This window comes from Onychomys torridus, chromosome 3, assembly GCF_903995425.1.
Source record: "Onychomys torridus chromosome 3, mOncTor1.1, whole genome shotgun sequence".
Classification (NCBI taxonomy): domain Eukaryota; kingdom Metazoa; phylum Chordata; class Mammalia; order Rodentia; family Cricetidae; genus Onychomys; species Onychomys torridus.
In genome coordinates this window covers 66,802,015-66,827,130 of record NC_050445.1, presented here as the reverse complement: position 1 = coordinate 66,827,130, position 25,116 = coordinate 66,802,015, and the positions used below count along the sequence as shown (strand labels likewise).

Sequence of the window (25,116 nt, the reverse complement as noted above, 5' to 3'; positions counted from 1 at the left end):
GTCTGCATTCCTTTTATGAGTCTGACTCCTTTTGTGGGGCTGCTAATCCTTCTCCATATGATGATATTCCTAGAAGTCAAATAGCAAGTATTTTGTTGTAATGGAAGGGATATTTAAGGTTGCTGGTTTTGCATGATGGGAATGTGGTTGGAAATGTCTCCTGCATGTTCACCAGCCCCAGGCTGCTCGTGTATCTTGGATTTAGAAATGACAGCTGCAAGCATTTATATAGAATTATGGACAGCCACCCCTAGGTTTATTATTACCACAAAGGAGGAGAAAATGTTAAATGATTAAAAAGAAATGTGTAATTCATTTAGAAGTAAACTGTTCCACACTGGTTATTGCAGAAGAATTTTTGTGTAGCATAATCTACTTTTGCCCTAATTACTTTTACTCTCCCTAGGGAATATGTGTGTGTGGTTTATTGAGAGAATTTCAAACATTTCCTGCGTGGTTTAAAACCAGATAAAAATAAAACAGTCTAGAAATAGGCTTTGTAATATTTGAAATAATTTTGTTTAGAAATAGTGAAATATTTGAGAATAATATCTTTGCTTGGTTTGGACATATAGATTGAAAGGCTATGTTGTCTCTTGTTATATCAGAAGCACAATACTTCAGTTATAATTGGAACCTCAGAGGAAAGAGGTGGCACCTCTGTGTTAGTTTACAAATGCTTTTTTTTTTTTGTTAAAGATGCTGGGGAGTTATGATGCATTGGCATTGTAGTCTCAATAACAGTTGATTGCTTACTTAAAGTTGACCTAACACCACAGTTTAAAAAATAGTTCTTTCTTATATATACTAGATACAAACTCCCTTCATTAGATGCCTGGAATGCCTGTGATTTCATCTTAAATGCTATGGGTGGAGCTTTCTTTTCATTTCTCTTCATTAATAAATGATTCTCATATCTTGGAACTTGCAGCATTATGATTTGATTAGTTGTGATTTAGGACGGAAATGGGTGAGTGCTGTTAAACTTCACAGGGAAAAATACAGTTTCAAAGTCAATTTAAACCTTTGGACTGCATGTAAGAGCAGTTTGAACAGAACTGCTCAGTAATTTCATGTTTTAATTCTTGCAGCAATCTGGGTTGTTTAAAATCGAGCTTTTACCTTGAGGGAAATGTTTGTGATTGCTGTAGAAGAAAGGAGTGTTCAGCTTCTATAAGCTTTCTTCCCTTCTCTGGACCAGTGACAGTTCCCTGGGGAATTGTGTGATGGTAATGAACTAAGGTTAGATAGATGTAAAAGGTTAGATAGTCTTTCAAAGTTTACAGTCACTGTGAAAGTGCTATTTTAATTTGATACTGACCTTCTGATGGCATGCCAAAAAACATAATCTGTCATGTTCATTTCCTATTTCTGTGACCAAATATCTGTTAGAAAGCAGCTTATAGGACGGAAGTATTTATTTTGCAACACAGTTGAAGAGATACACTTCCTCTATGGCAGGAAGACATAGCAGGTCTGTGAGGTGGCTGATCATAGTGCCTCTCCCGTCAGAAAAGCAGAGAGAGGTGGATGGTAGTGTTCACCTGACTTCCTCTTTTTTACCATTTTTTGTTTAGTTAAAACATCATCCCAAGGGTTGGTACCACCCACTTTCAGGATGGTTCTCTGGAAACACATTCATAACCATGTCTGGTATGGGTCTCACAGAGGATTCCCATTCTTATCAACTGACAATGATAATTAATCATCACAGTTTTAAAAAAGTTACATGTGTCATGTCCTAGACATGGTACAATGTTAATAAAGGTAACCTTAGTCAGTTGCTACAGTTACCATCTTTTTCACATTCAGAGTTATTGTTATTGCCTTAAATTTGTGACCACATGAGATAGCACTAAAGAGTGAATAATGGCTCTTTTCCTTTAGAAAATTACAGTGTTTTTATTTGCAGTGTTTTGATCTCTTATAATCTAGATTACCATTTAAAGGTTCTCTATAATGGTTCTCTTGCCTGGATGAAGAGGGGATATCTAGAATCAAACTGGATTGTGTCATAAGAGGATTTTCAAACAATCCAAAGGCAATGAGGGCCTAATATTTGGATGCTTCAATTTATCTGTCTTAGCAGCTAGTTCCTACCATTTAACAAATGCTATGTTTTTTTTTACTGTATACTTCAATGAACTTTTGTTCATAAGTTAATATTTAATTAATTTCATAATAAAATTATAACTGAGCTTTGGTGTTTAAACATAAAATTAGTCCACATATTAAGAACATAGAAATTTTGAATTAGTTTTTAGTCTCTGTATTATCTCCACATTCTTATGATTAAGGCTCAGATTGTTTTTCTTCTCACTAGTATAAAAATTTTTACTAAGTGTGAGCATATTGACTTTCTTCTCTCTGTCAAGTGAAAAAATTAAATCAACAATGTAAAGACTATGGAGGCTTTTCATAGTAATTTCAAAATGATGGAATTTGTTGGTTATCCTCTCTAGGAGCTTTATTTTTAGCCTAGATGCTTAAAAATAGGACTGTGCTATTTTCATTTCCAAATTTTGGCAGTGCTTCTGAAGAATATCAGACTTAACTCAACTGTGGACATCATACTTAACATTACAAGTGAACAGAAACAAATACATATGTTTGGGAAGGGACTTTCGTTTGTCTGGTTAGGAAAGTCCCTCCTATAAGCCCAGGACATTCAAAAGCAAAATTACCCTGAGGAACTTTATGACTTTTGAATAGGAAGTCTGATTATTTGGAGCCAACCACTGAAACCTGAGTTGATGAAGAATAAGACAGACTAAAAAGATCCATAAATACATAATGAGTGCTGGGCCATACCTCACAATTGAATAGAATCATTTCTGCCGGTGGAAAATGGGCAAACCTTCATGTCCAAGAGGTTGCCAGAGTTCCAATAATTTTCTCAGCAGCAGTGTTCTGTGGAAGTGTTTCTGTCTATGAAAAAAAGAAAGTTGAATGTTGCCACCCAGCCCTCGCCAGTCTTCCCTTCTGTTGCTGGCCTTCTCTTCTCTCACACCCCTGCCCTCTCCTCTCCCCACCTCTTTCTCCTGGTTCTCTTTTTAAGAGCTATTTTTGCATGGACCTGTTTTAACATTACGATGCTGTGGTTTTTCATTCATGTCTTGCTAGTTAAGCCTCATGACTGACCGGCACGTGACTGCTGGTGGTCACTGTGGTTTGAGAGCCTGCATGTGACTTAAATTCTCCAAGACTCTACTTTGCTAAAGTATTTATGCGGATGAAGTCTTTTCATTTCCTGTGGTTTCTCCATGTCTTGCACTTTACAAAGCCAAGATCCTCTCCTGCCTTCTAATATGACCCAACCAATAAGAAATTCCACCAGGATGACCAGCAGATCAGGACCGTACAGTCACTTTTGTTGTGAATATTTAGTCTTCAGTGGGGTCTCATTTCAGACATCTCCCCAGATTACTTCCCCTAGCAATGGTCCCTGAGCAATCAGCAGTAAGGAAGGAACAGCTAGCCAGGTGGGGCTGAATCGTTAGAGACAGTCTTCACTTCCTCTGTTTCTGTGTGGTCTATCAATCCAGCCACACTTGGATCCACCTACTCCAAGGAAGATTGACTTGAAGTTCCTAGGCGTCAAATATAAACCCGTCAGACAGAAGCATCTGTAGTTCTTCTGAATGGCATTACCTGAAGACAAACAGCAGTGGTGTGGTGAGTGTGATGGGGAGAGTTGGACCCATCAGGGGAGGAAAGGAGAGAGGCCGGTGCACACAGCTCTGGGACTTCAGAGGGGTGAGCTGCTTGATATGCAGTTTTCAGGGCACTGTGCTGTAAGTATTGCTTCAGTATTAGAAGAAATTGCCAGAGATCAAGCCGGATGGATCTGAGAGGATCTGTCTGTCACACAGGAAAATGATCTGTTTGTCACTTGCCACAGAACCTTCTGCTCAAAACTGAACCCAGATTCACACTGAAAAATGGAAGGATCAAGGTACCTTGTGATATCATTGCTTAGTCCCTTAGTTCCACACTAGTCCAGATCATAAGGGACACATGATCCAGAACTGGGGAAAAAAGTTAAAGAAAGATTTAATGAAATTTGTAATTTTGCTACATCTGATTCAGCCCAAGGCAGAATGCTCTGTTTATAAGGGGTGTGTGTGTCTCTGTCTGTCTTTTTTTTTTTTTTTTTTTTTTTAAACTACAGTAATAGGAAAAAATCTTTAGAAAACAAGAAGGGGAAATAAACAGTTTTAGTGTGGGTAGAATTGTTTGTAAAACACCAGTACTATACTGGACAGCAAAATCTGGCCTTGGCCTCCTGTTTGCCCCTCCTGCACCCAAGATGCTTTAGACTCTTGATCCTGATCACTCAGAACTATCTGAGGTCTGTGGCGTATATGCTGGGTCCCTCTGAGTGCTTGAGCATAGAGAGCAGTATAATGTGAAGAGGATGTGTGTGAACACAGTCCTCACTCGGAACCATGAAATGCTGCCACTTAGGAGTGGCTTTTTTCCCTTTTCACTAGATTTTTAGTTTCATTTTTTATTTCAGTTCTTCCAAATATCCCTCCCTAATTTAAACACAAGGCAGGACATCATCATCATCATCATCATCATCTCTGTTATCTAATGCACACTGACATTCTGGAAGGAGTATTAATTTTCACAAACCAGAAATCTGAGGATCGTCAGTCATTACACAGATGAAGCTGATGTAACAGTGAGAGGTGTGACCTTCACAAGGTGACAAGGCTGCCACCAGCTCTGTTTGAATCTAGATGATGTCCCTGCACACATGCCCACAAACCATGTTTCTATGTGTAAGGAAATATGGACTCAAACATTTAAAGACTTGATCAAAATACCAAAGACATATATTGTTTAAAATGTAAATTTGAAGGCTTGACTTGAAATGATCTCTTTCCTAAGACTTGTTTCTGGGAAACCTCTCTGCTGCAGGTCATGATGCTGGTTCACAGGGCAGACATTAAGCAGGTCATTGGAATCCCTCGAGAATCAGGACTTTTTTTTTTTTTTTTTTTTTTTTTTGAGCTGAGGATCGAACCCCAGGCCTTGCGCTTGCTAGGCAAGTGCTCTACCACTGAGCTACCCCGAGAATCATCAAGACTTTTTGCTTCATTTTTATTATATTTTTTTTCTCCCAGCTTTGTTTTTTTTAACAACGTGCAAAAATACTTTATTTTTGAAAAGATGAAAACAATTCAGAAGTAATATAAAATCCACAACAGTTAAACAATATTAGAGCAAAGACTTCGTTATATTTTTAGTGCAAAATCATCATGTGTTGTGTATGTAATGTCATAAGAGTTCTTTCTTATCATCCCACCCCACCCCTTTCCTTGTTGGTTTTGGAGATGCACATTAATAGATGCTTAGCTCTTCCTTCATTCCTGGGAATGTTCATGTTTGATCTTACTTTGTGAGTTGGTCAGCTCAGTATTGAGTCATGCTACCTGGTCTGGTAACTTGTGGAAGTCTCTTTGTGACTGTAAAGTTTAGTCTCCCCTTCCTGGCCTTTGTGGGGTTGACCATGCCCCTTGGAGACTAGTTGGATAGCATCTAATCCTTTCCCGTGTCCTACAGTAGTTTGCATATCTTACTGTAACATTTGAAGGACTTTCCATCAAAGTCATCTGAATTTACTTTGTTTTTCTTTGGCAGTGGGGGCATGGTTATAGCTCTTTAGTTCTAATCTATAGAATAAAATGTAGTAATTAGCTGGATTTAGAAAAAATAATTTTTATCTAGATATCAAATATATTGAATAAATGATGTTTGTAGTGGTTGGTCTGTTGTGCTACTGCTGGGCTGTATTTTAAAATCGTCGCATCTTTGACTTACATAATCTTTCTCATTCACTTTTGAAAGACAGTATTGCTGTCTAGTCCAAGCTTGCCTCCCATTGTTCATCCTCCTGCCTTAGTCTCTAAGTGAGGTGGTAGGAATATCATAGTATGCCATCATATGCCTTTCTCCTTTTTTCTTATTCTCATTGTTAATTACATATTGGCCAAATCCTCCACTTTAAAAGAAGTCCAGTTCTCCAAGGTTGATTTGCTTCATTGCGTTACTCAGAAAACAGGTTTAGTATCTCATACTTTCAGGGGCTGCAAGTACAGATAGCACAGTGCTGCCTCTGGCTAGGACTCCTCTGGCTGCACTACATCATGATGGATGAGGCCAGCGTGGGTGCGCATTTGAGAAAAAGATCATATAGCAATACGGAAAGCCATGAGGAATTCAGTGTCTCCTGAGACAGCTTGTATCACCCAGACAGGATGGCAGGTGTTTGTAATTCCAGCACTTTACAGAATCTCTAACTCAAATCCAGTGTAGGCTACATAGTGTCTCAAACAAAATGAAAAAACAAACCAAAATCTCTCTTGAAAAATTACTCGGGGCCCTGCAAGAACTGTTTTTATTCCTTCCAGTGACACACCCACAATGACCTGATAACATCCCACTAGACTCCACCTCTTTGAAATCTCAACAGTTCAGCACCATGTCCTTTGAAGCAAACTTCTAACACAGGAGTCTTTTGGTGAGAAGGAACACTGAAAATACATCCCAACCATGGCAGACTCCATCAGTATGATTGAACATATCTTCTGTGCATCATTTTGCTTGTTGTGTGTTAAATATTAAGCCACTTAGGTATCATTCTTGTCCTTTGTATCTATCTTATATCACACATACACAGACACACACACTGCATGCATTACCTATAAATTAAAAGTTTTCACATATACAATTTTATTTGCTCTTCAAAAATAAATGTTAAGTACTTAGTTGCTCCTTTCTGAAGTTGATGTTAGCATAGCTACATTTGAATGAATGGGAAAGTAAATAATTCAAACTCTCGGTTTTAGATCAAAGTGAATCCCTCAGTTGCTTAAATGCTTGAAATAAAACTTTCATATAGTTACTCAGGAAAAGCCCCATGGACCCACTGTAATTATATTTTAAGTTTGTTTTAATTAGCTTATCTTATATGTAAAACGCTATACATTTATTTTCTCTATGTGTCAGCTGTCTGGATCTTATAGATCATAATTTTAAAATTAAACAGTTCCAACAGTATGGAGTTTGACTGAATCTTTTTTATTTATTTAATTTTTTTTCATTTTACATACCAACCACAGTTCCCTCTCCCTCCCATCCTTCTGATTCCTCCCTCCCTACTTCATCAAGGCTCAGCAGAGTATCCCATCATAGGGAATGGGCTCCAAAAAGCCAGTTCATGTATGCAGGATAAGTCCTGGTCCCACTGCCAGAGGCCCCACAAACAGATAAAGCCACACAACTGTCACCCACATTCAGAGGGCCTAAGTTGGTCCCATGCAGGTTCCCCAGCCATCAGTCCTGAGTCCGTGGGCTCCCACTAGCTCAGGTCAGCTGTCTCTGTGGTTTTCCCCATCATGCTCTTGACTTCTCTTGCTCCTCTAATCGCTCCTCCTTCTCTTCAACCATACTCTGTAGAGAGCCGCGTGTAGCCGCACCCTAAAGATGGCTCTGGCTTCTACCCTCTGCCTTCCCGATGGCAAACACTCTTTATGGTAAACAGCTCCTTATTTTGGCTATGGCTGGATTCGTGTGTTGCTGGCATATGCGTGAACCTGTGGACAGTGCCCACGTGGCTGCTTGGGGTTGGCAGCCCAGCCCTACTTAGGTGCTGGGAGAGGCTTGCCCCAGCGAGAGAGACACAATGTAACTAATCAAAGGTCTGAATAAACTGTAATGAGAAGGATCCTGGTGTCGCGTCTTCCTTGCTGGTCGAGGCGGGCGCGACAAGTGGTGGCCTTGTACGGGGAAAACGGAGAAATGAACCTACGGGGACAATTACCACGGCTCTCTCCGGATTCAGAACTCATTTACAGTCAGGCGGTATACCGGTAAGTCCTCAGAAAAAACTGGGGATCCGCGACAAAAGCGGGTAACGCTCACCTGTAGAAGGGAGAGCGGGAAAGCAGAGCCGCGACAAGAGCGGACGGATAATTTAATTGGGCCGCGACAAGAGCGGACGGATAATTAGATAAAACAAGCAGGAGCCCGGAGGGCTGGAGCAATTCTGCAAAGGCTCTGAGAAACCTCCGAGAAACTTTTCAAATTGAGAAAAGAAAAAAAAAGTATACTAACATGGGCGCCTCCTCCTCGCACCCAATTTTTTGGCTCTTAACGAGCTGCTTCTCTCTAAGAAACTGAAAATAAAAAAACGCACCTTAGAATGATTTTTACAACAGTGTGATGTAATTGCTCCTTGGTTTGCAATTTCTGGAAGCCTCACAGTGCCTTCCTGGGAGAAATTGGGAAGAGACCTAGATTTGGATATTGGAGCAGAACGCAGGTGCAGATCGCAGTATCATAGCTAGCAAAGATTGGCCTTGAGGTTGGCCTATACAGGCTTCCTCACAAACATTGCAGGGACTGGGTTATGCCAGTGTTCCAAATGTTAGTGCAAATTTGTTAAATTGGCAAGATTCCAAAGGTCACTCTGGCGTTATACAACCCTATGTCCTTGAGCTTCCAGTGTCTCTCTGGGGGAGGGATCTTATGAAATCCATGGGCTTTCAGTTAAGTAATGAATACTCCAAAGAATCTAAAAATATTATGAAAAACATGGGGTGTCATCCTGATTTTGGCCTGGGAAAATTTTTACAAGGCAAAAAGGAGCCAATACAAACAGTACCTAGGAAACCCAAACAAGGGTTGGGTTTTTCCTAGGGGCCGCTGAGGAGGGCATTCCCATAACCTGGGTAACAGAGGAGCCAGTTTGGGTTCCTCAGTGGCCACTCTCCTCTGAGAAATTACATGCTGCATATCATTTAGTGAAAGAGCAATTGGAGAAAGGGCATATTAAACCCTCTCTTTCTCCCTGGAATACACCCATATTTGTCATCAAGAAGAAATCAGGAAAATGGAGATTGTTACATGATCTTAGAGCTATAAATGAACAAATGAGAATTATGGGACCTGTACAGCGTGGTCTTCCATTGCTGTCAGCCTTGCCTGAAAATTGGCCTATTATTGTGGTAGATATTAAGGACTGCTTCTTTTCCATTCCACTGAATAGCAAAGACAGTGAGAGATTCGCTTTCACTTTACCTTCCACTAATCATGAGGAACCTGATAAAAGATATCAGTGGGTTGTATTGCCACAAGGCATGGCCAACAGTCCTACAATATGTCAATTATTTGTAGCAACTGCTTTAGAACCTTTGAGAGCACGTTTTCCAGGCTTGAAATGCCTCCATTATATGGATGATATACTGTTAGCAGCTAAAGAAGAGAGCATTCTTCAAGAAGCATATAGCTCACTTGTAGAACTGTTAAAGCAAAAGGGACTCTGTATTGCCCCTGAGAAGGTGCAACAGAGCAAAGTTGTCAATTATCTTGGCTCTAAAATAACTAAACATTATATCATGCCACAAAAGGTAGAGTTAAGGAAGGATCATCTTTGCACATTGAATGATTTTCAAAAATTATTAGGAGATATAAATTGGATAAGAGGAAGTTTAGGAATGGCCAATTATGAGTTAAAACCATTATATGATATTTTAATTGGAGATGCAGCCTTAGATTCACCGAGGCAATTAACCAATGCAGCCCGAGAAGCCTTAACAAAATTAGAAGATAAACTACAAAGAGCTTTTCTTCAAAGAGTACAAAATAATGAGGATATTACCCTGTGCATTCTGCCTACCCAGTTGCAACCTACGGGAATTTTATGGCAGAAAGGACCCTTGTTATGGATTTATACTAAAATCTCTCCTGCAAAATCAATTGAGTATTATCCTGTTGCAGTGGCATTACTTGTGCAACAGGGTATTCAACAATGTTTACAATATTTTGGGACGTCACCACAAACGCTAGTTGTTCCTTATGATTCTACTCAAGTCAAGGTATTATGTGCTGCCATAGATGATTGGGCAATTCTGCATTGTACCTATCCAGGACACATAGATTGCCATTATCCTAAACATCCACTATTAACTTTCTTTAAAGAACATCCTGTAGTTTTCCCTAAAGTAACTGCTTCAAAGCCCATTCCAGGAGCAAGTGTTATATTTACAGATGGGTCTAAGACAGGCTGTGGTGCTTATATGGTGGATTCTAATGAACCTGTAAAGCATCAATTCTTGCCAGGTGCACCTCAACAGGTGGAGCTTTCAATAGTTCTTGAAGTTTTCAAGGCTTGTCCATTTGCATTTAATTTAGTGTCAGATTCTAGTTATGTTGTTAATGCTTTAAAACGCCTTGAATGTGCAGGGCCCATCAAATCTTCTAGCCTGGTTAGCTCATTGTTTGGACAATTACAGATACTGATCTGGCAACGTAAACATCCCTTTTTTGTGCAACACATCCGTGCACATACCAGTCTGCCAGGTCCATTGGCTAAAGGCAATGATATAGTAGATCAGTGTACTAGACAGGAATGGATGTTTATGGCTTCTGCCATACAACGAGCACATGCTTTCCACAAAGAATTTCATGTTAATGCAAGGACATTACAACAAAAGTTTTCTATCTCACGTGCAGAGGCACGAAAGGTGGTACTAGATTGTTCCCAATGTGTCATTTTTCATCATCCTTCTAGCTTAGGAGTTAACCCTCGTGGTTTGCTCCCCCTAAAAATATGGCAAATGGATGTTACACATATCTCTGAATTTGGACGTGTCAAATATGTACATGTATCTGTTGATACCTGTTCTGGAATCATTCATGCCACCCCAATGGCAGGAGAAAAAGCCTCTCATGTCATTGCTCATTGCTTAGAAGCTTGGGCAGCATGGGGTAAGCCTCAACAGTTAAAGACAGACAATGGTCCTGCATATACTGGACAGAAGTTCACTTCCTTCTGTCAACAGATGAATGTGCAACTTGTACATGGCCTACCATATAATCCACAAGGTCAAGGCATTGTGGAGCGTGCTCATCGCTCCTTGAAGGAGTTGCTTCAAAAACAAAAAGGGGGAATAGGCTATGGCCGTACCCCTAAGGACAGACTTTCTCTTGCATTATTTACTCTGAATTTTTTGAATTTGGATGCTTCCAATTGTTCTGCTGCAGATTTATCTAAAAGGTTGTCTAGTTATCTTTTAGGCAATTGGACTGGAGAGTTCGATAACCTGATGGACCAGCTGAGAGTGGCTATCGTCACGGTGAATTCGACTCGAGTGGATACCGGACTGGTGGAGGGATTGTCTTCCTGGATTGCTACAGCCATGGGCCACATGAAGGAGTGGGCGGGAATAGGAGCCCTAGTAGGTTTACTGGTGCTCACCTCCCTAGTATGCTTGTGGTGCATTTGTCGCATTAGGATCTCACAGCGTCGCCATGCAGCCATGATCGTCCAAGCCTTTATGGCCATTGATGCAGGACAGTCTCCCCAAGCCTGGTTGGCTACTTTAAAAGATATTTAGGCACAGGATGCGAGGCCTGCGCACTGCACTTGAGGTTATGATATGCTGACCTCAAGGAGAGCAAGTCTGATTGCATGTGGGTTGGTACCCTAACTCCCACCTCTGTGAAAAGGGTATCGGACGGGTCTAGTGTTCTCTGGGTGGACGACGCCTGGACAAACATTAGTACATGTTCCATTTTAGCAGAGATCAGACCTCTACTCTTGCCTGTTGCTTTGTAAAACAAAAAGGGGGAAACTGTAGAGAGCCGCGTGTAGCCGCACCCTAAAGATGGCTCTGGCTTCTACCCTCTGCCTTCCCGATGGCAAACACTCTTTATGGTAAACAGCTCCTTATTTTGGCTATGGCTGGATTCGTGTGTTGCTGGCATATGCGTGAACCTGTGGACAGTGCCCACGTGGCTGCTTGGGGTTGGCAGCCCAGCCCTACTTAGGTGCTGGGAGAGGCTTGCCCCAGCGAGAGAGACACAATGTAACTAATCAAAGGTCTGAATAAACTGTAATGAGAAGGATCCTGGTGTCGCGTCTTCCTTGCTGGTCGAGGCGGGCGCGACAATACTCCAGGAGCTCGGCCCAGTGCTTGGCTGAGGGTCCCTGCATCTGCTTCCATCAGTTGCTGGATGTAGATTCTATGATGACAATTAGGGTAGTCACCAATCTCATTATAGGTCATCCTTTGCTTTGAGTCTAATATCCACTTATGAGTGAATACATACCATTGTTTGGCTTTTTGGGTCTGGGTTACCTCACTCAGGATGACTTTTTTCTAGTTCCACTCACTTGTCTACAAATTTCATTATGTCATTTTTTTTAAACTACTGAGTGATACCCCATTGTATAAGTAAATGTACCACATTTTCTTTATTCATTCTTCAGTTGAGGGGCATGTGGCCATTTGAGATTCTTCTGTTGCGAATTCTCTGTTTAGATCTGTAGCCCATTTTTTAATTGGATTGTTTGGTATTTTGATGTTTAGTTTCTTGAGTTCTTTATATATTTTGGAGATCAGCCCTTTGTCAGATGTGGGGCTGGTAAAGATCTTTTCCTATTCTGTAGGCTGCCATTTGGTTTGATTGATTCTTAACCCCCGTGTAGTTCTAGATAAAAGACAGTGCTATCAGAACATATATGGACTAGCTCTTCTGTCCCATTTTAATTTGTCCTTGGACGGGCTAAGCTTTCTCAGAACTGATTTCTCCTGCAGCCTTTCTGAGATGTTGATTGGATATTCTACCCCTTGCTGAGCTAGTGATCCTTACAGGTGCTGTTACAGGATGCTCTCCATGCTCCTTTGATACCTGGCACTCCCGTTTTATAGCTCTGTCTACTCTCCTCAGAGACTGACCTGTGTGCAGTGTATCATATGGGCAGCAAAAGCTCATCATGGTGGATGAGGCTACGCTCAGCCATGTATCATCAGCCGTTGCCATGTGTTGTACAATCAAGTCCCAGGAACAGAATTTGAACTGTGGACATGATGGTTACAGCAAAGTCCGTGGATGCTTTGTGAAACTTGCATGCCCTCAGTCACCCAGGCTCAGTGGACACGAAACACTTGATCATACATTTTGTCTTGTAAATTATGTGATTCCTTACAATAAGAGAACAAAACTTTTGACTGAACTACTGCTTTAAGAAAGCTTTGTGTCATTCACCATATAAACAAAAGTGAGTCAAGGATAGATACTATTATTGACATACTAACTTCTCATACTTGAAAAATAACTGCATATTAGTGTTTTAATGCATAGCTGTGTGTCTTTTTTAAGTTCTTACTTTGTGTTTTTATTAATTTATATTTAAATATAGTCAGTTCTTAAACTAAAAAATATTTGTGTGTTTACATGTGAAAATTCCAATTATTAATTTCACTATCATATGGTTTCAAATGTTTCCAACTCACATGAAGTAAACAAGAACGTAAATTCATTCATGGAAAACTTTGTGATACGAGTTTTGTAATGTATCAGAATAGATATTCAATGAGGACATTGACACTGAGCAAACTATAGATGTGTATTCCATTAATACATGGTGTTTGACATCAAACCTAAAGGTGGAGGTGGTTCTGTTCTGGCTAAAAATTGGTAGTGGTGGAGCTTGCAACTGCATACACTAAAAATCTACCACCAAGTCCTGTTATTGTTTTGTCCAGAAGGTAATAGTGACTTTGAAGTAGGAAAATATTGATTCATCATGCTATAGCCAGAGGGATCTTAATACATTTCCACTCTTTTTTCCAGCACACTGATTTATGTCAGTACATGGACAAGCACCCTGGAGGACTCCATCCAGACAATGTGAAGGTAGGAAAAGGGATTTAAAAGCCAAGGGTTCACATTCTTCAAATGTACTTTTGAGCCTAAGATTAACATCTCTATTATCATTTACAAGTTAAAAAAATCTTTTGTATAAAGGATATCAAATTAAAAAGAACCAGTTGTTATTTTAATTGGCAGAAATTATGATGTTTTAACATTAAGTAGTTTTACTACAGAAATATTTAGATTTTTTCTGTACTTTGTGGTAGCTTTTACATCATATATTTTATACAATAATGTAAATGATAATTTCAGATAACTGAGTTAAAAGAGCATTTGTGATGTATAAGCTGAAAGATTGCTCAAGTTTTAGCAAAAAATATACAGTTTGCCTGTTTTTTCTTCAGATATTTACTATATCTTATTCCTCTTGAGTTTTTCATCTTTGTTTAAAGGATGTTTTCATGAAAAACTAAAGGAAAATAAGAAAAAAACTGACTAGAATTTGTTTATTGTGATGGTCACACATTGATGACTGAATATTTTGCCCCAATTGCAAGGATTCAATCATTTACACATGAGATTCCTGCTGTACTTAAGAGTTTTATTAATTTTAAGATTCATGTTTTCAACAATGTCAGTTTACAACAGAAAAAAATGAAGGAAGAAGGTACCATGCCAACAAAAGGGAGATGGTGAGTGGTGGTAGAGTAACACCTGGAAATTTTGATGCAAAACTGTTTCTAACCTGGTGTCACATGCAGACCATCAAGTGACAACTGGGATAAACTGTATTCGTGTCCATTATACTGACAGCATCGCAGAGATGCGGTCTCTTCAGGCCCCACATTTCATAGAAAATAAACATCAGAATCTCTGAGATTGAGACATTTTGTGAAGGACCTTGGCCCTTTGTTCGGTGTTAACTTCCCTATGCTATGAAATACATTAAGTTACTGTTGTTAGCTGTGTTATGACTTCATAAGCAACTGGTCACATGGGTTTCTTCCCATTTTCATTTTGAAGATAGTAATCTTTTCTCTGAACTTACAAATAATTAGAAACTAGATACAGTGAGTTTGAATACCCTGTGTTTTGGCACCTGACTTGCAGACCATGGATACTGACAACCCCATTTCCTTGGGAGCCACTCCCCTAAATATGTTGGCTTTTCCTCACTGTTTACTAAGAGAAAAGTCACTCCTCCATGACAACATTAGGATTTTTCACTGCAGGTGAAATTATTCTCAAAGGTGTCTGACAATGACATAGAGACAGATGTCCCATGGGTATATGTGTTTAATATGTTAACATATTTTTTCATGTGGTCCTATTTTTTGTCACTTAAATCTATGAATACAATGAAGAACATAATAATATTTACTAAATTAACAACTATCCATATGCTGTGTTAGATAGTGATTAAAAGGAAACCAGTTGAGCTAAAAAGAAGACATTGAAACAGTTCTGTGTTTTAAGAAGATTTGAAAATCAGGTGAAATGAGGATGTCCTGGACTGTCGATAGTTCAGTGGGTCAAAGCACTTGTCACACACAGGGTTGATGACCTACTTAGAGTCACAGGATCCTGCAGTGGAAGGACAGTACCCACTCCAAAGTCTGTCTTCCTCAGCCATGCTGTGATACACATGTGCCCACATTCACATACAAGTCACACGCAATGATAATGAAATCCTTCAGTGGGAGCATGTTTAAAGTCTGTGTCGTTTCACTCATCTGATACTCGGCATCTGGCTAAACGTGTCGGATGTCATCAAATGGTCATAAGATAATGCTCAATAATTATTATGGTTAAAAAAAAGACAAGTGAAATGATCAAATTCTTTTGCATACAGATTTGTCCATTTTGACAACTAGTTTTCTCAATATGCAGCTTGACAATGTGCAGAAATATTTTAAACATTTATCTTAAAGTTACATATTTCCTTTGTTTTTGTTTCATGCATACTTGTTATAAACCATCAACATAGAGTAGGGAGATGGCTCCATGGATAAAAGTCCTTGCCACCCTAGGACCCACCTGGTATAAGGAGAGAGCAAACCTCCCACAGGTTGTCCCCTGACACACAGTGTCACACATGCCACCCCCTATAAACATACAGACAAATAATATTGATAGAGTCAATGCACTTGTGAATGGAAGGCAGTTTTCTTTAAGTTTCATTTGGGCAGAACTTGATTTCAAGTTCCACAAACATAATGTATCCTGGAAGAATAGAGAGAAAGAAGGCACCTGGACCACCCCGTGGCCTCTGACTCTGCGGGAGCATCTGAAATATTTTTAGTTAATTTGGTACTAATTTTGGGCAAAATATTTGTGAAGGTTTTATTATTTTTGTGTAGCATTCCTGGGAAGTACTGGAATAAGCTAAAGGAAATTAGTCAGTGTTAACTAAGTTTCCTGCACCATGCTGCTGCTTTAATTGCCAGCAGAATGTGTCTGGTATTAATATGGCATTCTGAAATAAATATTAACTCTTAACCCATAGTTCATTTCTAAGCGTTATATACATTTTTGACAAATGAGTGATTTCAGCAATTAGTTACTTAGAGGACAACGTGAAGGCCTGAGGACAGGCCTTATTATAAATATTTATGAGGATTAAAGGCATAGCAAGAAATGTCTACAGCATGAAAACTGGTGTTTAGGAACCTGCTTAGCTTTCTTGGAGACTACTTATTTTTCCACACTTTAAATACTATCTAATTTAAAGCATATTAGAGTTTGGTCACAATTGGATCATACACAAAACTTATATCAGTTTGTGATCTTATACTTATTAGTGAGTTGTAGATTGGCTACTGAATTTTTTAAACAACTGAAACAGTTTAAATGTTTCCCTTTATTCAGGTTTCATGTATTTAAAAATTGATAAGCTTGAAAGACTGGAAATTAAGGTTCATAGAAAAAAGGAAAGATTAATTGACGCTGTCTCCAGCTGACAGACATAGATGCAGATGTTGGCATCTTATTATCATGATGAGATTGAGTCTTCCTGTGTTTTATGTAATGTCTTCCCATTTCTGTGGTAGAATGACTTTTCTAGATGATTCTTTGAAAAATTATATTTCCCATTAAAAGAAAAAAAAAACCTAAAAATGACCAGAGTAATTTTGAACTTGCTGCTTTATTCCCTGAAGTATCTGCAATCCTGCTGGTATAAAAACTAACTCCAGGTTTTCATTTCAGATAAAAAATATGAGGTTTATTATGGTTGAAAAGTTGCTATCTTTCTTTCATAGTTCAGAGAACAAGCAGGTGTATAGCAGATAAAATAATGCTATGCCAATTTAAAACTGTCTTCTGCAGATGGCACTGAGAATTGATTCCTAAGTGAGACTCGGACGTTTAGAGAGAAAAGCAAACGGCACCTGATTTTCCCTACAGTCTTCATTAGAGCTAGTGATGATGCCCTCGGATGCATGCCAGTAATATTACAGAACTTCTCCTAATTCTGTATGTTGGGAAATAAGATTTTTTTTTTTCATGAGCCCATTAGTGTGTAGTTGTCTTTTTTTTTTTTTTTTTTTAACTCTACATCCATTCTTAGTGCCTGATCAGGAATCTCCTGGAACTTTTTATCCTAAGAAAAAGTATTCCCTGTTTAGAAATTCAAGAATTGATGATAAAATTATAATGAAATTGTGCATATCAGTCCATATTGTATTAGACATACAAGGGGCAGCTAAGCAGTGAATTTTTGGATTAGCATGTGGGGCCAACAATCACTGGGATCATTTGCTGATATACTTGTTAACTACTTGGATCTGCCAGAGGAATCAAGGCCAGCTAATTAAACAGTACATTCCTCAACTGCAGTGTTTTAAAACTAATATTTAAAGGATGATAGGATGCAGTCATTGGAGGCATGCTATATGTAGTTATAAGGCAGAAGCACCCAACTGGACATGCCCATTGGGAACAGGAAGATGTCATCTTGACATTCAGACTTTAAGCCAGCTTATTCTCCCCCACCTCTTTCCATTCAGCCTTGGATGTTGCACTGGACACCAGTGTTTTATGTTTATCAAGACAGACAGGGATACCCATAAGGGAAATCAGCAGGTGCAGTAGAATTGCACACTCTGCTTATGACTTTGCTGATTGTCTTGGCTAAGCATGGTTTTTGTGTGACAAGCCAGGTATTATAATAGGTATTGTCTCATTGCTCTGTAAATTTCTCTTAATTCTCACACTTCTGGGAGGTTATTGAGAGAAATGCATTGGTCATATATACCCAAACTCACAAGTCTTTGATTATTACATTTCACTTGTAATTATTTTTTTCTCTTTGGTGTAGCTTCCTTTGATGAATATTCTCCAAGAATTTTACACTTGATTCATTATTTGTCAGCCTTTCAGATTGTATCTTTATCTCTTTCCAAAACAAATTAACATTGCCCTTCTTGATTCATTTCAAGATATTTTATGCTGCTTTTTGTCTCTAAGATGTTATTATGGACACAAAAATCATTGAAATATAAATGCTTCTTCATTTTCGTTGAGTGAGAAAGGAATTTCTGTTAAGTTTTTAAGCTTGGACTGATTAACTATTTCATTAAACAGAATCCTTGTGTTCTGATAAGTTTCATGTCAAGGTGACATAAGCTACAATCATTTGGAAACATTTCTTAATTGAGAAAATGCCTCTGTAAGATCGTCCTATAGGCAAACCTGACCAATTCCTTGACTAATGATTGATATCCAGCCCACTGTGGGTGGTGCTTCCTTTCATGATGAATTGTGATATGCAACTGGTAACTGAAATAAATCATGACCTCCCCAAGTTGCTTTTGGTCATAGTGTTCAATTATAGCAATAGAAACCCTAATTAAGACCCGGCTTTATGTGCATTTTTCATCTGATATAGTCTAGTAGCTTCTAGAAGCCAGTTTAATCTATCAGGTCTCCTTTCCCAGAAAGTTTCAGAAAAGAGATATGTCTTGCAAACACATCTGTTCTAGATCTTACAGCTTCAACCGGCTTACTCTGGGCATTTCTGTCCAAGGGCATTGTATTGCTTGGTGTCCACCATTACGCCCAACTTTCAAGTAAAATGAAGGCAGTTATTCCCACAAGAGATTGCCACATGCCTCAAAATCTCATCTTTAAAAACTATTTCTGTTCAGAAAGCTAATATCTTTGGAAAAAAACTATTATTGTTCCATAATCTTAGAAATATAAATTAATTTTTATACTATCTAGGAATTCTGAAACATGATATTTATCTTTCTCAAGACATTATAGGAGTATTAGAGAGAAGTAGAAAGTAAAGTAGAAAAACCCAAGGGTGTAGATGTGGTGAGTTTCTACGATGCATGTTTCTTGAAAGCTGGATGTAATGCAGTGCAGAAAATGCATCCATGTGGCCTGATGCACTGGCATGGATCCCTGTGTATTTCACTGTCTGAATAGCGCACTAAATGCCTTCAAGTACACGCAGAGGGACACACCAAGGAGTAACCATGGACTTACATTGTTGAATAGCTAGTTTTTAAAAACTCCATCTCACTTGTTATTCTTGTATAACCTTTGTACTATTGCTTAAAATCTGACACATCAAATTGCAATGATGCTTTGTAAAGTAAAACTATTTGAACATAATTGAATATATTAAAAATTAGGACTCAATATTTACATTAGAATTTTGAAGCTTAATTAAGAGGAATGAGTCATGATGAATCATTCTATAGATTCTCCCAAACTGAAGAACTAGCTTTCAAGAAAAGTATTATCTGGTACAGGTTAGAGAATGTTTTGTCAATGTTTCTAGTTATTTTTCAGAATGATGGACATGTAACAACATCTCTAGCAGTGTGCACCATCATAAGGTCTCAATAAGTGGTTAATACTACAGGCATTTTCTTTAGCATCTATTCCATGGTTATTCATAGAATTGTGAAATGATATAATTAATGGTTCACATAGCTGTTAAAGGTATCTATCCAAGACTCAAGCAGTCCTTCTTAAAATGAAAACATAAGATACAGAAATGTTAAACAGCCTCCAGATGACAGCGAAGTAGATTAGCTTTCTTTGTAGGAAATTGCTGGCAGGCCATGGGGTTGTGCCCTGTTGCCCATAGCTCTTACTGGTAGATTTGATAGTCTTATATAATCTATAATAAACCCTAAATTTACTCCCTAAAGGAATTTTTTCACACCTTGGAAAATTGCAAAATGCTTGCCATGCTTAAATCCTGTATTAAGGAGAACCTTGCATATTAAAGAATCCTTATATTCCTGGTTATTCATAGAATCGAATGACTAGACAGTGAGATAAAGTGCACCTGAAGTTACATCTTAGACACTGGTACAAGGAGTTACTGACAAAGCTTCTTGCTGTGTCTCTAATTTGTCTGAAGAATTAATATAGAATATTAAGTTTCATAATGTATAGCTTTACAAACTCACTTTCAAAGTTATGATTAAAATACCTGCTTTTTTCCCTTCTAAAACTTGTTTGGCAAGTTTCAAAATGAAATAACGTATTAAAGGACATTTTAAATGAAATTTGTTAAATTTTAAGTGTTGCATCAATAAAGAACAAAAAGGGGGTATTTCTAGGAATTTTATGCCATGGTACTGAGATTGTGAATTGTTCCCTGCAGAGAATGACAAAATCTGGGGGCTAGAAGTCTGCTCCTGACAGAGTGGTCCTTATTCATCATATCATTGTTTAAGGCCCGTCTCATTTGATATTTCAATTACAGAAATTGAATGTACTCATACTGGGGTGTAACCCTTCAGAGAATGTGAAGACAGGTTTGGAAGAAACTTTTCAGAAGGATTAAGTAGGATCTTCCATGACCAGGAGTTCTTGGGAAGACCTCCTGTACACTGCAGTAGAGAGATAGGAATGTGAGTCTAAATATAATCTATCAGGCTTGCCCATGGTACGGCCTACTGCCATAGTATTTATTTCTAGGAAGAATTTTGAATAGATAAAGGAGACTTAAGAACCTTGAATTCATTATGTGCTAATTGGTTCTTTTATGAAGTTGAGTTCATTTAATAATGAAAGCACATTGGTTATATGGATATCTGCTCAGCCATGCTCATAGTAAGCATCAGAAGTATGGCTGACTGCATTAGGGATAATGTGATGTGGTGCACGTTCACAAGCATTGTGAGAACTTTGAGGAGGCTTGCTGCAGACTTTCCCTTTTTGTATTCCTTTATCAGAAATGCAGTCTTTGAGATCAAAGGGATTCAATAATACATGTAAAAGTACTTGGAGACCTTAGAAGTAAGTCTTTCTTCTTTCTTTTCCTTCTGTGCAGTTCAACTAGCATTTACTCATTTTAATAACCGAGCTGATCTGATTCTCTCTCTTGGCCTGTCTGGGTCACTCTGGTGGTCCTTTCCCTCTTAACATCCCCTATTGTTTCGTAGAAGGTCTTGTGAGAGCTTAATTGTGGTATAGTTTATGCAATATCTGAGAGACGTGGCCAGAAATTTAAATGAGAAAATTAGGTCCTTGCCTGGCTGTGCAGAAAGAGAACTCCCCCATAAGCGAGTATGGTTCCTGTCAGTTAGTGTCAGTGACCGTGGTTAATATCCCCCACATTGCTGAAGAGTGGCACATAGGTGTTCTGCTTAGCTCACCCAAGGACAGAGCTCTCAGTGCATCCCCCCCCACCCCCCACCCCCACCCCCACACACCCACCCCGCCTACTAGCTCCTTGACTGGCAGCCACTGTCATGTGATTTGTAAAACATCTACACTTGTCCCGCCCTTTTCCTTTCCTCCCCTTTCTCTTCCTGCTTTCCTCTTCTTTACCTTCCCTTTCCTCCCTCCCTCCATCCCTTCTCCTCCTTTCCTTCCTTCTCTTCGTTTTGTTGTTTGACAGGGTTTCAATATATAGCTCAGGCTGGCCTGGAACTCGCCATCCTCCTGCCTCAGTCTGAGTACAGGGATTCCAGATGTGCAGTAGCACACTCCATCTTTGGTAAAGTTTGATATTGTCATCTTGACATGACACCCTTATATTTATGACACTTGGTTGGAAATTTTACAGTTTTATATGTTATCTTCTTTTGTTTATTCTGAATGTGTTATGCTTGTGGCCATGGCCTCAAGTTTTCTCCCCAGAGTAGCAGCAGTTTATCACACCATTATTTCAGTTTCTGTGACCAGGGAATACAGATAGGGTTTCTTTGTGTAGCTTTGCGCCTTTCCTGGAACTCGCTTTGGAGACCAGGCTGGCCTCAAACTCACAGAGATCTGTCTGTCTCTGCCTCCCAAGTGCTGGGATTAAAGGCGTGCAACACCATCACCCGGCCTCTGTGACCAGGGAATACATAGCCTAATTTCTTATCACATATTCAGAGTGGTGAATTTCCTGAGTTGTTTTCTTCTCACAGGAAATCTTCATATAACAGCAGAGTCAGTTCTGCTACTTTTTATTGCTAGAGTCCTTCCTTATACGTTCAGGATACTGAGTGTAACTGTAGTCTGAAGGTCTCCTAAGTGGCGGGGATCTGTTTGTGTAACTGTCGATCTTTCTTTGCGTGATGGTTCCTGGCAATGTAGATTTGCTCTGTTTTGATTTTATGTACTTTTGGGGTCATGTTAACCCCCAGATTTTAGAGCCTTTGTGCATTTAAAGCTGAGTGTGTGATCTCATCCTTCCTTAATACTGGTTTTAATCTTCTTCAGCATGATATCCTAGTTGAATAGCTTCTGGATTAGCACAAGATTATATATTTTCACTAGTTACTGAGGGTATTAGAAGAGGAACCCTTTGGTCCTGCTTAATCTGCCCACTTCTGTTCTTAGCTGTTTGAGAATCCTATTCCAGGACTTACTATCTGTGATCTTTTTTTATCTCTCCCTATCCAGATGTCTCTAAATCCATTTGGTAATACCATTAGAATTGCCAACCGTGTATACAGTTTATGATGAGGCATAAGGGATGCAGTCTGTGGGAGCTGGGATAAATTTTGTACCGCAGAAGATGTGTTCAGAAACTACACTAAGGACATAGAGTGGAAGTGCTTTGTCCAGAGCAGAGGGGCTGTGGAGGGGATGGAAAGATAGCCAGGGAAGGCAGCAAGAACCAGGGTACAGAGTTGAAAACCAGCACACCTGTGAATATGATGTGGCAAGATCTCTTAGAGCCAGGGGATAGAAAATTGTAGTGACTGAGCACCTGGCTGAAAGCAGAGTTCAGTTCACTGGGTTCAGAGGCCATGATCTTGGATGTTCATATGCTGTCCTATCAGTTTGAGGAAGCAGCTTCTATATCAGCATGCCTGAATGTGTTGATCCTTGTCTATAGTTGCCATAGTAGATTAGTAATCAAGCAGTCTTACCTTGTGCCCTGGATCTTCCAATTACTTGCTGAGAAATCTTGAGAAACTACACTGTTTCCTCATCACTATGATGGGGATAATGATAGTGTATACTCTGTTGGAAGTATTGCCATGGTTAAACAGCCTATAGTTACTAAGCAATGCCTAGCATCTTGGGAAATGCTAAATTTTTCATAACAAAATGTTTATTTTTAAAAGTTTGTATATGCTATCTACATACATGTGTCTCTTAAAGATTTTTAAACTCAACACATTTTCATTCACCTACTTGGCTTTCTTCTAAACTAAATAACTAAGGAATTTCATAGAAATCATAGCCTTAATTAACTCCTAGGATAAAGAGGGATTAGAAGTGAAGAGTGATGCTGGTGTTCATCAACTCTTTCCATCTTCTCCCTAAGAAGAGTTGAGAGGAGGCAACTGGGAAGATGTTTGTTTTCTTGAGTCTTTAAGCCAGAATTCTCATGTATTCTATCTCAGAATAGATGTCCACATCTGTCTACTTGCACTCTGGAAATAGTAAGCCAAGGCCTTCTCTTGCCCATGCATAGTTATCACTTATAAAGATTTTTTTAGGTGAACTAATTGTGCTGTCATTTCAACATGTTATGTCAGTCAGTAGACAAGTGTACTTAGATTTCATAGCCCTGGTTAGTAGGAGCATTCCAGAAATGCCCCCAATGCCCTCAAGGAGTTGCTAATCATTTCCACTTGAATATTACAGAGTGGGTCAAGCTTTGGTCTTTTAACTCATGTTAGATCTCCTTGGCACAGCCTTTTGGTACTAGCTGGATTCATGAGCAGAATGTAGCTGGCGCATAAATGTAAAAGCATGTTTGTTTGATTTTTGTTTTGGGAGATTCATTGTTTAAATACTAGGTCAGTGAGAGTGACTTTGGCTAGCAAATTATTTGAAACTAATTTTTTCACAAGCGGGGGTTGGGGTACCAAATGGCTCATACTTTTGCTATCTAATATAAGCATTCGTTTGATATGAAACTCCAAAGCAAAGGCCACTAGTCATTTTATAAATTATGTGTCACCTCCAAACTATTGCTCTTGAAGCCTTGCTGCCTCTGCTAGGCTAGGTCAGCCCTGCAATTAGTGAAGGTACATCTATCTTCAGGCAATAGCTAATCTCTACAGCCATGTGTATAAAAGCAGCCTGATCACAATTTGCTATTAATTGGGCCACGTGACTTTTGTTTTCATTGTCTCAAATCATGTTATCTTTTCATTCCTTAAACATGTTAGTGGGTGGATCCATGGATGCCATGTTCATGCCATTTTTATAGACTCAAATAAGAATAAATGTTTATCTTTTATGGTGTTATTTATTGCTTTGCTCTCTTAGACATCATTTTAGTCTAGGGAGATCAATACTATATCATCCTATCTTTCATATTCTCTGTCAATTATAGCAAGTAGATTATAGAGCTCTGTGACTGAGGACATATCTTGATTGACCCTATGAAGTTTTAGAAATTCTACAACTTCTTAATGAACTAGTGGTTGATATGCTAACATTGCACATTTTACTTAATCATTGGTAGGAAATTCAGAGTTGTTGCCCATTCTCACTCTTGTATTTGGCAGGCTGTATATAGGACCTGGCATTTATCTGAGTTTGGATTTTAACTCTCGTCTCCCTCCTGTCTTTTCAGTTGTTTTTATTTCAGTTGCTGCGAGGGCTGTCTTACATCCACCAGCGGTATATTCTGCACAGAGACCTGAAACCACAGAACCTTCTCATCAGTGACACGGGGGAGTTAAAGCTGGCAGATTTCGGTAGGAAAGCAGTTAATTACCAGTTTATTTGTCACACTGTGAGAATGCCAGGCAGATGGCGGCACTGCCTTTGTTTAGGTGCAGTTCTTCTGTCATCATGGATCATGGTAATTTTTTTCCTGGAACAAAGAAATTATTTCCATCCTTTGAAAAATGATAAAGTAAAACATAATGATTGGTGGATTTTTATAAAGTAGAAGGCTGTTTACTGGTCTTCCTTATATAATCACAAGATCTTCCCACATGACGTCAAACAAAACCTCAGTAAAATTTGAACATAGAATATACTCAAGGAAATCTTTTTTTCTTTTCTTAGTTTTTA

At 38.9% G+C, this 25,116-nt stretch overlaps 1 protein-coding gene across 6 annotated transcripts in view; it reads left to right on the top strand.

Annotated features, from left to right (window-relative positions):
- Cdk14 (cyclin dependent kinase 14) overlaps nucleotides 1-25,116 on the top strand; it is a 484,889-nt gene that overhangs the window by 275,019 nt on the left and 184,754 nt on the right. For all 6 annotated transcript variants that reach the window (XM_036182828.1, XM_036182829.1, XM_036182831.1 and 3 more), the window contains 2 exons: nucleotides 13,651-13,713; nucleotides 24,671-24,794. In XM_036182828.1, the coding sequence (XP_036038721.1) occupies nucleotides 13,651-13,713; nucleotides 24,671-24,794 (187 nt within the window). The remainder of the gene's footprint in view (nucleotides 1-13,650; nucleotides 13,714-24,670; nucleotides 24,795-25,116) is intronic.